General features: G+C 48.3%; 1 protein-coding gene across 3 annotated transcripts in view; it reads left to right on the forward strand.

Moving 5' to 3' along the window:
* The window catches only part of Ak7 (adenylate kinase 7), a 72708-nt gene that overhangs the window by 11243 nt on the left and 47427 nt on the right, over nucleotides 1-14038 (forward strand). For 2 of the 3 annotated variants that reach the window (XM_050154827.1, XM_050154829.1), the window contains exons 3-5: nucleotides 3631-3739; nucleotides 5372-5466; nucleotides 12587-12697. In XM_050154827.1, the coding sequence (XP_050010784.1) occupies nucleotides 3631-3739; nucleotides 5372-5466; nucleotides 12587-12697 (315 nt within the window). The remainder of the gene's footprint in view (nucleotides 1-3630; nucleotides 3740-5371; nucleotides 5467-12586; nucleotides 12698-14038) is intronic. The other variant, XM_050154830.1, reaches the window with a different exon arrangement.

Raw genomic sequence — 14038 nt, forward strand, 5'->3', positions numbered from 1 at the left:
GAAAATATGAGCAAAGAAGTCAGGACCACAAGGGGTGCACCCACCCACGGAGACAGTGGGGCTGATCTATTGTGAGCTCACCAAGGCCAGCTGGACTACGACTGAAAAAGCATGGGATAAAACCGGACTCTCTGAGTATGGCGGACAATGAGGGCTGCTGAGAAGCCAAGGACAATGGCACTGGGTTTTGATCCTACTTCATGTTCTGGCTTTGTGGGAGCCTAGCCAGTTTGGATGTCCACCTTCCTAGACCAAGATGGAGCGGGGAGGACTTTTTACTTTCCACAGGGCAGGGAACCCTGACTGCCCCTCAGACTGGAGAGGGAGGGGGAGAGGAGTGGGGGGGAGGGGGAGAGGAGAGGGAGGAGGGGGGAAAAGGGAGACGGGGAGGGAAATGGGAGGCGGGGAGGAGGCGGAAATCTTTTTTTTTCCAATAAAAAAATTATATTTAAAAAAAAATTAACCCATTACCTATGACAGTTACTAGATGAAAGAAAAGTATTATTGAGACCTGTATCACAGCTGGTCACAGTGGCTCATACCAGCACTTGGGAGATTCAGTACAAATGAGGGCCAGTGTTCAAATACATGAGCCCATTGAGTCATCCCAAATTTAAGCCATACCAAAAACCATGTCTTCACATAAGGTTACAAACTGAAGTACTGGGAATTAGGACATCAACACATCTGGGGTGTGGTCTGAGTGAGAATGGCCCCCTTAGGCTCAAACGTTTGAATGCTCGATTCCCAGTTGGTAGCTCTGTTTGGGAAGAATTAGGAGGTGTGGCCTTGTTGGAGCAGGTGTGTCCCTGGGAATGGGATTTTCAGTTTCAAAAGCCTGCACCAGATCCGGCCTTTTTCCTGCCTGCTGCTTGTGGATCAGATGAGAACTCTTGGCTATTACTCCAGCACCATGGCTGCCTTCCTGTTCCCATACTCCCCACCATGATGGATAAGGACTCTAACCCTCTAAAACTGAGTCAAGCCCCCAATTAAATGCTTTATTTTATGAGTTGTCTTGGCCATGGTGTCTCTTCACAACACTAGAACACTGACTAAGACAGTCAGTGTCTTTCAGGGAGAAGAGACAACTCAACCTATGATATCAGCCTCTTTTTTTGTCTGTTTCTTTTGTTGTTTTGTTTTGTTTTTGTTTTTTTGAGACAGGGTTTCTCCACATAACAACCCTGGCTATCCTGAAACTTGCTCTGTAGACTAGTCTGGCCCTGAACTCACAGAGATCCACCCGCCTCTGCCTCCTAAGTGCTGGTATTAGAGGCATGCGCCACCACCACCCAGCTGATACAGACATCTTTAAGGCTCTTTGTCTGGACCGACCGGGCAAGGCAGAGCACACAATGGGAACATATGGTAAGAGCATCAAGGCAGATATGGGAGCCGTGTACCTGTGAAGCTACCCAATCGCAGCCATTGCTGTTCCTCCCTGGGAGCCAAAGGTGAGGGGGAAAGTGGATTCTTCCCTCCACCTGGCTGGAGCTGACTTGCTTGGGACACCTTGGTCTTGGAATTGAGCCTCCAGAGCAGTGATTCTCGACCTTCCTGATGCTGTGATCCTTTAATTCGGTTCTTCACATTGTGATGACCCCCCCCAGTCATAAAATTATTTTCATTGTGCAGGGCGCTGGTTTCGCACGCCTTTAATCCCAGCACTCGGGAGGCAGAGGCAGGCGGATCTCCATGAGTTTGAGGTCAGCCTGGTCTACAAGAGGTAGTTCTAGGACAGGCACCAAAAACTACAGAGAAACGCTGTCTCGAAAAAAAAAAATTTGTTGCTACTTCATAGCTGTGATTTGGCTACTGTTAGGAACTGCAATGTAAATATCTGTTTCCCAATGGTCTTAGGTGACCCCCGTGAAAGAGCCATTTGATCCCCAATGGAGTCTTGACCTATAGGTTGAGAATCACTCTCTAGATGGTGGTTGTGCTGGATGGCTTTATGTCAGCTTGACACAAGCTAAAGTCATCTGGGAGGAGGAAACCTTAATTAAGAAAAAATAAGCTCTCCACCCACCCATCAATGCCCGGGGCAGGTGGAAGAGCTGGCCAGCTGTTCCAGACCCCCATCAGCTGCAACACTCTGGAGAGCAAGCCCAGCACCTCACCAGGACAGCTCAACAAATCCAGCCCTGTTAGGGGAGATGCATATGAACTAGCCCCAAAATCGTGAGCATGGGACAGCTATCTCCGTTTCCCATCTGGCCAAAATGACCCTACAGCTTCCCAGGCCCAGACCCAGAGTTATGACGTAGCCCACCCCAACATCTGCCCCATCTATGATCTGCTGGAGCAAGTGAAGGGACCCAAAGCTGCAGAATCTCCACGACACAGGGCGCCAGCGGGATGTCCAGGAAGAGTCCTAGTGGAAGCCCAGCATCGAACATGTAGTGGAGACCTCGGGGACCAGGGACCTCAAACCAGACCAATGACTCTTTGCAGTGAACACTTGCAAGTAGAGATGTATGGACCAGAGTATATGCTGTGACTTGTTAGGTCGCACGGCAGCTGCCCTCACAAGATTTTCAATTCCTTGCCCTTTTTCTTTTCTCATTTTCTTTTCTTTACTTTTTTCTCTTGAATTTCGTTTTCTTTGGGGGAGGGTGCAAGGGTGGAGGGTGGAGGCTAAGGGGCGGGAAATGAATGGGATAAGATACATGATGTGAAAAACACATAGCATAAATGAATTTTATTAATAAAAAAAGAAAATGCCTCCACAAAATTGAACAGTACACACACATTTTCCTAATTAGTGATTGATGGGGAAGGGCCCAGCCCATTGTGGGTGGAGCCATTCCTGGCAGACGGTGGTCCTGGGTTCTATAAGAAAGCAGGCTGAGGTAGCCATAGGGAACAAGCCAGTAAGCAGTACCCCTCCGTGGCCTCTGCCCCAGCTCATGCCTCCAGGTTCCTGCCCTGTGTGAGTTTCTGCCCTCACTGCTTTTGATAATGAGCGGTTATATTGAACTGTGAGTGAAATTAACCCTTTCCTCCCCGAGTTGCTTTGCTCAGGGGGTTTCATCCCGGCAACAGTCACCCTAAGAGTGGCGGTGCATTTCTGTCACCTAAGACACTCGGGGTCTTGCACTTTGTTATAGTCGCCCAAGCAAATCAGAGCGGATGAATTCCAAAGGACCTGAGAGGGGCTGAAGGTACACATGCCCGCCTGTGTGGAAACTGGAAGACAGTGCTGGGTGTCTTCCTCCTCCGAGGCAGTCTCTCACCCAGTAGGCTAGGCTGGGTAGTGGGGAACCCCCAGGGATCCTCCCGCTTCCATCTCCCCAGCATTGCAAGCGGGAACCATCCGAGCCAGCACTCGTTTTTATGCAAGGTCTGGAGACCGAACTCAGGTCCTCGCGCTTGCGAGGCAGGGGCATTACCGCCTGAGCCATCTCCCCAGCCCACATTCCAGGCTGTTTTCAATGATGCCTTTGTTACTTGTGAATTACACGCAAAAGAGAGCCGAGATTTCATTTTAATAGACACGCCTCTGCAAATGCTCCATGCGTGGCTGTCCTGGGGTGGGGGCGGGGATCTAATTTGGAGGCCATCAGTCCATCTAGACGTTCCCTTGTCGACCTGTCGACACAAAGGGACCGTGGCTCTCCTTTTCAGGCTATCTCCCGAGAAGACCTCCTCACACGTCTGCTCGAGTGTGACGTTGTCATCTATAACATCACCGAAAACGTGCGGCAGGTGGAGGAAGCCGTCTGGGCAGTCTCCGGTCAGTGAGCTATGAGGAACTGCACGGGGTGGGAAACACTGTCCTCCCACCTCCCACCGGACACAGCCACTCTGAGCGTCACCGAAGATCTGGTCTGAGAAGTGCCTAAAGTTTGAAGTGTGTCTGTTTGAAGTGTGAATTACACCTGTGGGTGGAGACCCAGGAGTATGAGAGTGTGCTCTATCGTGGCTGCTTCTGTTTGGTGCCTGTGTGTGTCTTTGGAGGTGGCTCTTACTGTGTGGCTTGGTCCTGTGTGTGTCTGAGATGGCTCTTACTGTGTAGCGTGGTGTCTTAGTTTCTTTACTGCTGCTGTTACATATATACAAACCCTGGCAAGAGCAGCTCAAGGGAGGAAGGGTTTATTCTGGCTTAGTTTTCATGGTGGGGTAGTCAACGTGGCAGGCCCTTAACCACTGAACCTCCTCTCCAGTCTTCTGGCCTTCTCCCACTGCATATGTATGAAGTGCATGTAGCCATACAGGAAAAAACACTTGCACACATAAAATAAAAATCAATAATTTTTTAAAAGGAAAGAAGGTTTTTTTTGTTTTTTAGTCTTTGGTTTTTCGAGACAGTTTTTCTAGCTTTGGAGCCTGTCCTGGAACTAGTTCTTGTAGACCAGGTTGGCCTCGAACTCACAGAATTGTCTGCCTCTGCCTCCTGAGTGCTGGAATTACAGGCCATAACCCTAGCAGTCTGGAGGTGGAGACAGAATCAGAAGTTCAAGATCATCCTTTGCTACATAGCTAGATGGAGGCCAGACTAGAGAACAGGGAAAGAGAGGAGGGGGGAGGGAGAGAGAGAGAACCAATCCAAAAGAACCAATCCTCCCTAACAAGTACTAGTTTTTACCAACATTTTGTTATTTTGAGTTGTTTTAAAGTTCTTTTGCCTCACCTGTCACGGATATGGTGAAACGAAGGCAAAATGGCACAGGAGAAAGGAACAAAATCCTGGCAGAAAACATTTGCATACAGGAATGCTTCTGTGGGGGGAAGAGGCAGACATGTTCAGCCTATTATAAGTGTCAGACGTTATTTAAAAAGGTGACCCAGTTAGAGCCCTAGAAACATGACACATATTCACAAAGCAGGCCAAAGGGAAGCACAGCAGAGAGGAAATGCTGAGAGCACAGAGCTAATGGGAGGGGGTGATGTCCTTACTAGAGGTAAAAAACAAGCAAAGTGTCAAAACCATGTTTGGGATTGGGATTAGCATGAAAGCCTGGCACAGGGTCCTCAGGCTGAGTTCAGTCACGCTCTCCCACCTGAGGGTGAGTCCTGCATTTTGCCAGCGAGTACACCAGCACCTCAGTGTGTAGGGAGCCTCCTAACACGACTGAGAGTGTGCCCGGGGCTCGCAGGACCTCGGTCTTCAAACAGTACCTCAGCCTTTACCCCTCCGTGAGGCTCCTTTTGCAGAGGTCTCCACACTCATTTGGGGGCAGCTCATGGGCACCTGTAAATCCAGCTCCAGGGGATTGGATACTTTGAGGTCGGCTGGCCCCTGCAGTCACATGAATATACCCACACCCAAGGCACTCACATATTAAAACAGAGCTGGAATGTTTCAAACAAAGCAAGACAGCCCTTACGTGGATTCAAACGACTGCTCTATGTTTTGGCCCCACAGCAATGAACGAAGAAGTCGCCCATTTTGAGAAGCGAAAGATGTTCATCCTGCTGTCGACGGTGATGACGTGGGCGAGATCCAGACCCCTGGACCCTGTGAGTGCACTGCTAGCCTTTCTTCACTGTGTATCCCTGCACGCCCGGGCCCCGCCTCATCTCCAGCATCCAGCGGAGCTCATCAACTCTAACTAATTCAAACCTAGGGGAGTTTGTCATTTCACGCACCACCAAGACTTGGTGGTTTGTTTTTATGTGTGTTTTGTTTTCTGAGTCAGCACCTCATACAGTCCAGGCTGGCCTCAAACTCTCTCTACAGCCAAGGATGGCTCTAATTTCAGATCCTTCTAGCTCCATGCCCAGAGAGCTGGGATTACAGGCATTCATGGCCATGCTCAATTTTTAAGTGGTACCAAGACTCAAACCCAGGATTTGGGTCTAGGCAAGCACTCTGCCACAGAGCTACACCCCCAGCCTCAACCATCAAGAATTTGAACATGCCACCCAGGGACTGGTGGGATGGCTCAGTGGTTAAGAGCACTGACTGTTCTTCCAGAGGACCTGGGTTCAAGTCCCAGCACTCATGTAGCACCTCTACAGCAGCCTGTCTGTAACTCCAGTTCCAGAGACTCTGACACACTTACACCAATGCACATAAAATAAAATAGACATTTTTAAAAATACTGAAAAAATGCTGCCTGTTAGGCAATGCTGCTATATAGCAATGCTTTGGTCAAGGCTTGACCATATTTATGATAAGGGTCCAAGATGGTTGTTACATTGGTTATTTCTCTCCTTGCTCTGACAGGATATTTTTTTTAAAAAAAAAAAGCAGGTTGAGAAAGTTCATTTGTTTTGGTTCTTTTCTTTTCTGTTCTGTTCTTTTCTTTCCTTTTGGAGACAGGATTTCTCTGTGTGGCTCTGGCTATACAGAAAGTTACTCTATAGACCAGGCTGAGCTCGAGCTCACAGAGATCCACCTGCCTCTGCCTCCCTAGTGGGGGGATTAAAGGCGTGCGCCACCACCACTTGGCTGTTGCTTTGTCTTTTGAGACAGGGTCTCACCATTCACCTTGGCTGGCTTAAAACAGCTATGCAGTTCAGTCTGTCCTTAAACTTACAGGGACCTGTCTGCCTCGGCTTCCCTAGTGCTGAGATTAGGGTGTGTGCCACCATGCCTGGCAGAAGAAGTAGATCTGTCTTGCTTCACTGAAGGTCTCTGAACCACCACAGAGTAGAAGGTATGGCAGAGTCAGAGGCGGCTGGTCACACTGTGTCTGTCATCAGGAAGCAGAGATGACTGACAGCCGCTGCTGAGCTCCTTTTCTCTTCTTCTTCTTCTTCTTCATTCAATCAGGGACAGCCCCCCACCCACCCCCGGTGGCTGGCTCTTCCCTCCTCAGGTAGTTCTCTGGAAATGCCCTCACGGGTTTGCCCCGCAGTGGCTCTCCCAAATGAGTCCGAATATGCTCAAACTGACAGTGAAGATGGGCCTTCACAGTTGTCATGGAGCCAAAGTTCTTATTGCCCGGTGGCAGGAGCCTTCCTGAATCACAGCGCGGTGCTCCCCGAGGGTCGGTGTGACATGAGTGGAAGGAAGATTGCTGAGAACCCAACCCAGCAAGCCAAACATGGCCGCACGCATGCCCGCCAATGACAGCTGTTACAGCGTGACCAAAAGCCTGCCTTCTTCCAACACTGCTGCTTTCTCGGTTGTCCTCTGCTGTTGTTGCAGAGCCTTTGTGGCTGTGTGATGGCCTCTCACTCCGAGGAGAATCACACTAGCTCCTCAAGGGGCATCAGTTGGTGTGAATAGTCCCCGCTCAGTCTGAAGAGATGACGATGTTATGGAGTTCGAGACAGCCCTCGCCCCAGGAGAAGACCACTGACGCAATCTGAATGGTAATTAGCTAAATTTATCGATACTGCTAGCAGAACAGCAATCTCTGAGCCAAACTAGAGACTGCCACGTCTCTAAGGGGGATGAAGGAAGGATTTCTAAAGGCAAAAACCACAAGAAGACCTTGATTATCTGCACAAGCAAGCCAAGGCTGTTCTGCTCTGCCAAGATCACGTAGACAAGGCAACCTCAAGATAGTCCTTGAATGTCTGCATAAAAAAAATCAAAAACAAGTGGGGCGGTAGTGGCCACATGCCTTTAATCCCAGCACTCAGGAGGCAGAGGCAGGTGGATCTTTGCAAATTCAAAGTCAGCCTCGTCTACAGAGTGAGTTCCAAGACAGCCAGGACTGTTACACAAAGAAACCCTGTCTCGAGGAGAAGGAGGAGGAGGAGGAAAGAAAAATAAATAAATAAAACAAAAACAAACAAACAAAAAGCCCAGATTATACTGGGTCATATTACAAGTAGATGGTCATGGCTGCATATTCCTGGGTTGAGGAGTCACTGTGTCAGGGTTAATGGGAACTTACCTTCCAGGGACTTGAAGCCAAGACAAGAGTTATTAGGGACCAAGATGGATGCCTAATACAAAATGGAATTTCCTCAGCCATCACAACAGTGTGAATGATGCACAGGGTCTCTCACACCAGCACTGACAGTGGTTCTTGGCTTTCCATACTGAAAAGCTATTACTTATAAGACACATTTGCAGAACTCTGGTCTTCAGGCTTGGCAGAAGGTACCTTCACTTACTAAGCCATCCTGTTGGCCTGTGTTTGTGTATAAGATCTAGCTGTGTTCTGTGGGTGAGCAAAGAAACCAGAGACGATGCAACCCAGTCAAACTGTTGAAACAGGAGTAACTGGCAGGTTCTAGTTGTCCCAGACAACTAGCTAGCCAAGAGCAGTCAGTCTGTTTAAGATTCAGATAAGTAGGACTAAGTTTAGCACAGATATTCTTTCAGAGTACATACTCTAAAAATGCATTCATTTGTTTATCCTGGATGTCCTGTTTATTTCTTTATAATCTGACAACCTTGTCTATGGGTTGGACACATGATGCTAAAGGACAGCCAATCATGGAATATGTAATTTGTCCAGGATCTATAAAATATACAGAATGATAAGCATAGCTACATCTTCCTTCACAAGATAATTTTCTCTGTCTTTCTCCTAAGAGAGTCCCCAGTACTGGGTTTGCTCCAACCCCACTTCCATCCATCCACCCACCCATCCACCCATCCATCCATTTCTCCATCCGCTTATCAGTCAATGCTCTTGATTCATCATTCAAAATGTTATCACTAGCCCATCTAGTTTTCTTTGTATCCATGGCAACTTTCTAGCCCAAGGCTCAGCTGTCAGTTTCCCCGACTATGAAAATTGCTGGATGACTGTTTCCTGTGGTGATGCCATCAGGGGCACAGGAATGGGTTTATTTTTCTCTGCCCATCAAAGCATTAAAGTGAAGGGGAGAAGTATTGCTGGAAATCTTGGAGAGTCCCAACAGAGCCACCAAATGACCCTTGGAAGATGGGGTTCCCTGGTGAGGTTCATTAGTAAAAGAATTTCTGAGATGGCACAAAGAGAAGAAGCATTGAGGACAGGGAATTCAGTTAAGAGGAAAACCCCAGGACAGGCAAACCGTAAGCCTCACAGCTGCCCGGAATGGAGGAGGAAAATGGTAAAGAAAAGGAACAAAGCCAGGCTGCTTGAGATGAGGCAGAATGGGGGGCAGCTGCCTGGTGGCAGGCGCCAAGTGAGGAGGAGAGCTTGGAAGATCAACACAGAAGCCTAAGTGTTGATTAGGGAGCTAAGAAAGCATCCTAGGTTCTGGCCGGTATCTGAAAGAAGAGCAGAAAAGGAATTAGCAGGCACACCCGGCCACACCTCGGGGTGGCCTGGGCTCATCGGGCTGCAATGGAGAGGAAAGACTCTAAAAAGGAAAAGCACAGCATCTTAAGGTGAAGCCACCTTCTTTGGGGTGTCCCCTAGTCAGGTTCTTGACCTGCCCCATTGTATTAACCCTTGGGGGGGGGCAGGACAAAGGTTTATCTCTACCTAGTGGTAGAGTCTATTCTTTGCATTATGAGTTCCTTCCAATCTGTGTGGTCCATGACAGTCTTGCTAAAATATAATTCAGATCATGCTGTTGGCCTGCTTCAGAAGCGTCAGTCCTGGCTCAGAGCACGGTGCAGTGAGCAAAGGTGCCTGCAGTGGTGCCAAGTTCGAATCTTCAGAACCCTATTAAAGCCAAACACATAGTGGGAAGGTCAGTCATCTCAGAGGTCTTGTGTAGATGAGACGGTCCCCGGAAGCTTGAGGTCCACTAGCATGGATGCTCATTAACGACAACAACAACAACAAAAGCAAAGAGACCCTTTCTCAAACCAGGTGGACGGTGAGAACTGACACCCAGGGCTGAGTTTTCACCTGCGTGTGCAGGCCATGGCACTTGTCTGCCCACGTTCACATGTGAATATTTACACACATTGCGGATGTGTGCACACACATAGAGACACACAACTCCACCCCTTCCAGTGACCTTTAGCTGTCAGGATCATCTACAGTCCTCAGCATGGCCCGCAACCCTGACCATCTGACTCCTACCTTCTTCGTCTTCTCCCAGTTCCTGCCTTGACTCTAGCCAAGGGAACACGATCCTGTGTAGCCCAGTGCAACTCAAACTCAGTCAGCAGCCGAGGATGACTCTGAATTCCTGATCCTCCTGCTTCCACCTCTCGAGTCCTGGGATTTCCATACCTGGCCCATAGAGCCAGACTGTGACGTGACTTTATGCTTTTAGCTGCATCCTGTAGCTTTCTCAGAGAGTCCATTTTCAAGTCAAGAGCGTATCCTCCACTCTGCTGGGAGCTGTCTGTGAGAATCTCTTCTTAACTGAACAAACTTGCAGATGTGCTATACTGACATAGAAAACGTCCTTCGTCACTCAGGAGAGGACTCAGCTGTTAAAGTGCCTGGCAACAGAAGATACCACACACACGTTAACCCAAACACCTGCCAACACACACACACACACACACACACACACAAAGGGGGAGGCACCTTGCCATTCATGTTTAATAGGTTTTCTGCATCGCAATAATAGATCAGTAAGCCAGATCAAGTTGATTTGAATAAGTAAAAGAACAGGTTTATTTGAGCAAAGCAATTCCTGGGTGAGTTCTCCAGTCCCAGAAATCGAGGCTGGAGAAGTCACGCTCTCTAACTAAGGCAGGGAGCTTATATAGCTAGTCAGCGAGGGGTGATGATGTGCCCTCTGCAAGCTGGGTTTGTGCCCAAGTATGGCCAAAAAAAAACTAAACACTTTAGGCAGGGACTAAGGCTGCTGGCAACTTCAGAGGAAGGGCTGCGACACCTGCCAAGAATGCAGAACTGGGCTTTTTGGTACCTTTTCTTTGATGGAAATTCTCTGAGAAGACGGAGTTTACAGAGAGAGATAGAGCTTCTCAGACCATGCAGGCGCGAGCTGGAGGTTCCAACCAAACAATATTTACACGCCGCACAACTCTTCCATTGTTAATGTTTATTTGTTTGTTTGTCTGCTTATTTACTTTTGGTTTTTAGAGACAAGGTTTCTCTGTGTATTCATGGCCATCCTGGAACTCGCTCTGTAAACCAGACTAGCCTCAAACTCAGAAGTCCACCTGCCTCTGCCTGCCAAGTCCTGAGGCTAAAAGCAGTCATGCCTGTTGTGAGTTTTTTGTTTGTTTGTTTTCAAGTTCCCGAATGTCCTCCATCACTGCATAAATGTCAGCCTCCACTGACTGTACCATATATGTAGATGTATATCTTTCATATTTTGAGATCGGGACTCATCATGTAGCCCCTGCTGGCCTGGAGCTCCCAGGGATCTGCCTGCCTCTTCCTCATGAGCGCGAGAACGAAGGCCTGTGCTACCACTCTTGGCTCAGGTTCTCTGCTCATAATTCATTTCTTGTCCTGCATTAGCACTCTCCTCAGCTTGGAGGTTTCATATGCTCTGGTGACAGCAACCACAGAAGAAAAAGTCTAAGGCTTCCGGGAACCAGATTTGTAAATATAAGCCCAAAGCAGCTAGTGTTAAATTTGTTAGTGTGAACTGGGCATAGCGGTCCAGGCCTGTAACCCCAGGACTGAGGAGGTAGAGAGGTGTTAAACCTGAAAACCGTGGAGAAATTGTCCACAAGCTTTATTGAATACTGACCGGGAAGATGGACACAGGCCAGGTCCATACCCCGACTGTCAGAGAATGGCACGGAATTTTCAGTCAGGTGCTCAGAGAGGCAGCCCCACAAGGCTTCCTTCGACGTCTTTCCTTCCCGTCACCGTCCAGTCTGAGGCAAGCATACATTCTGTTGTATATCCTGACTGTGCACCTCCTACCTACACGTCATCAAGCACATCCTGTACTGTTGGGACAACCAACCTTGCTTACTGAAGTGAAAACACGTGACTTGTTATCCTACATGATCAACAGCCCCCAGCATTCCAGAAAGTTGTCTGTCCTGGCAAGTGTGGCTTACAGGTTAACTTTAGCTCTTATTAGAGGCAGGAGGATCAGAAGTTCAGGGTAAACTCCCTTTGGGTACCTATCAAATATAAGGCCAGAGACCTTGGGCAACCTGAGACCCTGTGTCCAAAACAAACACACAAACACAAGGCTTCTGTTTTATTATACACAGAGCTTCAGTTTGGCCTTGTGGTTTACAGCTAGCAGTCTTAGCAACATTCAATTTGTAGCTGTTACCAATAGAAAGACTGATTTCTGGGTAATGTCCCAAAGTTAGATCACATCTGGTATCACATGCATGCCATGACCATGATTTCCTTGGGAGTCTGCAGCCTGATCTGAACAATCGAACAATAGAGAAGGACCCCTGCGGGTCTAGTCTCCTTTCGTTTTGAGGTCACATCAAGGTGACTTTGCTGCCCATCCCAAAACACAACCCAGATAAGAGGAGCAAGGCCCACCCCACACAGGCCTGGAGGCCCAGCATTGTGTTTTCTTAAAGAATATTTTTTGTTTCAGTTGGCACATAATAATCGCATGTGTCCATGGAGTACATTTTGATGGGTTTTATAGAGTTCTTGCTATGGTATGTCCATCACAGAAAACGTCTATCACTTTCTTATGTGGGGACTGTCGGGGGTCCTCTGTGTTAGCCATTTGGAGATGTGGGTTTCATTCCTGGGAACCAGGTAGTGTTGAGCTTCCACTGAGCAGTGCAGCCTCCCTTGGGCAGTGCAGCCTCCCTTGGGCAGGGCAGCCTCCCTTGGCTCTGGAGCACTAAATTTGCACCTTGTGTCTCCCTTAGGAGGACACTGAGGTTCCCTTCACAGAAGAGGATTATCGAAGAAGAAAACATCACCCCAACTTCCTGGACCACATCAATGCTGAGAAGATAGTTCTTAAGCTTGGGAAAGCTGTAAGTTGAACACAGAACATTGTGGGCTGGGAGGGGTTCCTTGTGGGGCAGTGCACCTGGGCCACTTTCTCCTCTGTGCACTCAGCCCTGCTCCCTTTCCAGGGCTGTTTCACGGGGCCAGAACACATCACAACACTGTAAACACCATGGTACAGTTCCTCAGACATCCCCATGGAGCTCAGCTTCTGCTGCCAGCAATGTATTCCATCTGTAGAGATGCTCTGGCCCTGTATTGGGCCCCCAGCTAAACTAAGGCTCTCCCCAAGCAAGGGGTCTGGGCAAAGAGCTCAGTTTTAATGGGAAGGAAGGGAAAACGTGTTCTCGGTTCCTAGAGTCTGTCTCAATGTTTTCTTTCAAATAGCTCTGAGGTTCAAGGCCTGTTTGGGCTACAAGAAGAAATTGAAGACCAGTTTTCTAACGTAGCAAGACACTGTCTTGGCGGTAGGGACTGATGTGGTGGGGTGGGCCTGGAGAGATGGCAACGTGAATAAGAGCACATACCGCACTTCCAGAGGACCCAAATTTAGCTCGGAGCACCTACATGGAGGCTCCAGCCCCAGGGAATATGATGCCTTTGTCATCTTAAGGAAACTGGACTCATATGAACCCCTCTGAATCACATAATTAAAAATAAATCTTCTAAACAAGGAAAAAATACAGGTCTGGGATAGAATTCAATGGCAGAGTACTTGCCTGATATGGGTGAGGACCCAGGTTTATTCCCCAAGACCACCACCACCACCAAAAAAAAAAAAACTATTGCAGCAAAATATGTCATTTGGCATGTGTTATATGTGTTATAATTTTATCTTTTACTTAAGTGCCCTGTAATGAGTAAATAGTAATGGAAAAGCAATTCAAGACTTGCCTAACTGTCTGTACTGCAAGGTGCTGAACATCTTGCCTACGGTGTCCGTTGCTAGCTTCCAGACTTTCGGGTGTCCTCTTTAGAAGCTGGGAGTCTGGGGCTGCTGTCATTATCCCTATTCAGTTTACACAGATTCCCAAACCCAAGGTGCCAACATGATGAGCGCCGACAGCTCTGAAGCGCCACCTTGTGGTGTCATAAGATATAACAACCAGGGATTTCCAAAGATCAGCTCTGTTCCCGAAGAATCCCATTGGTTTGATGGCTGAAGTACAAACACTGTCAGCACGAGATAGTCATAAAAACAACAGACAAAAGCCGGGTGGTGGTGGCGCACGCCTTTAATACCAGCATTCAGGAGGCAGAGGCAGGCGGATCTCTGTGAGTTTGAGGCCAGCCTGGTCTACAAAGGGAGTTCCAGGACAGGCTCCAAAGCTACAGAGAAACCCCGTCTTGAAAAAAACAGACAGCCG

This window comes from Alexandromys fortis, unplaced genomic scaffold (assembly GCF_014885135.2).
Source record: "Alexandromys fortis isolate MF-2015 unplaced genomic scaffold, M_Fortis_MF-2015_v1.1 scaffold_91, whole genome shotgun sequence".
Taxonomy (NCBI): domain Eukaryota; kingdom Metazoa; phylum Chordata; class Mammalia; order Rodentia; family Cricetidae; genus Alexandromys; species Alexandromys fortis.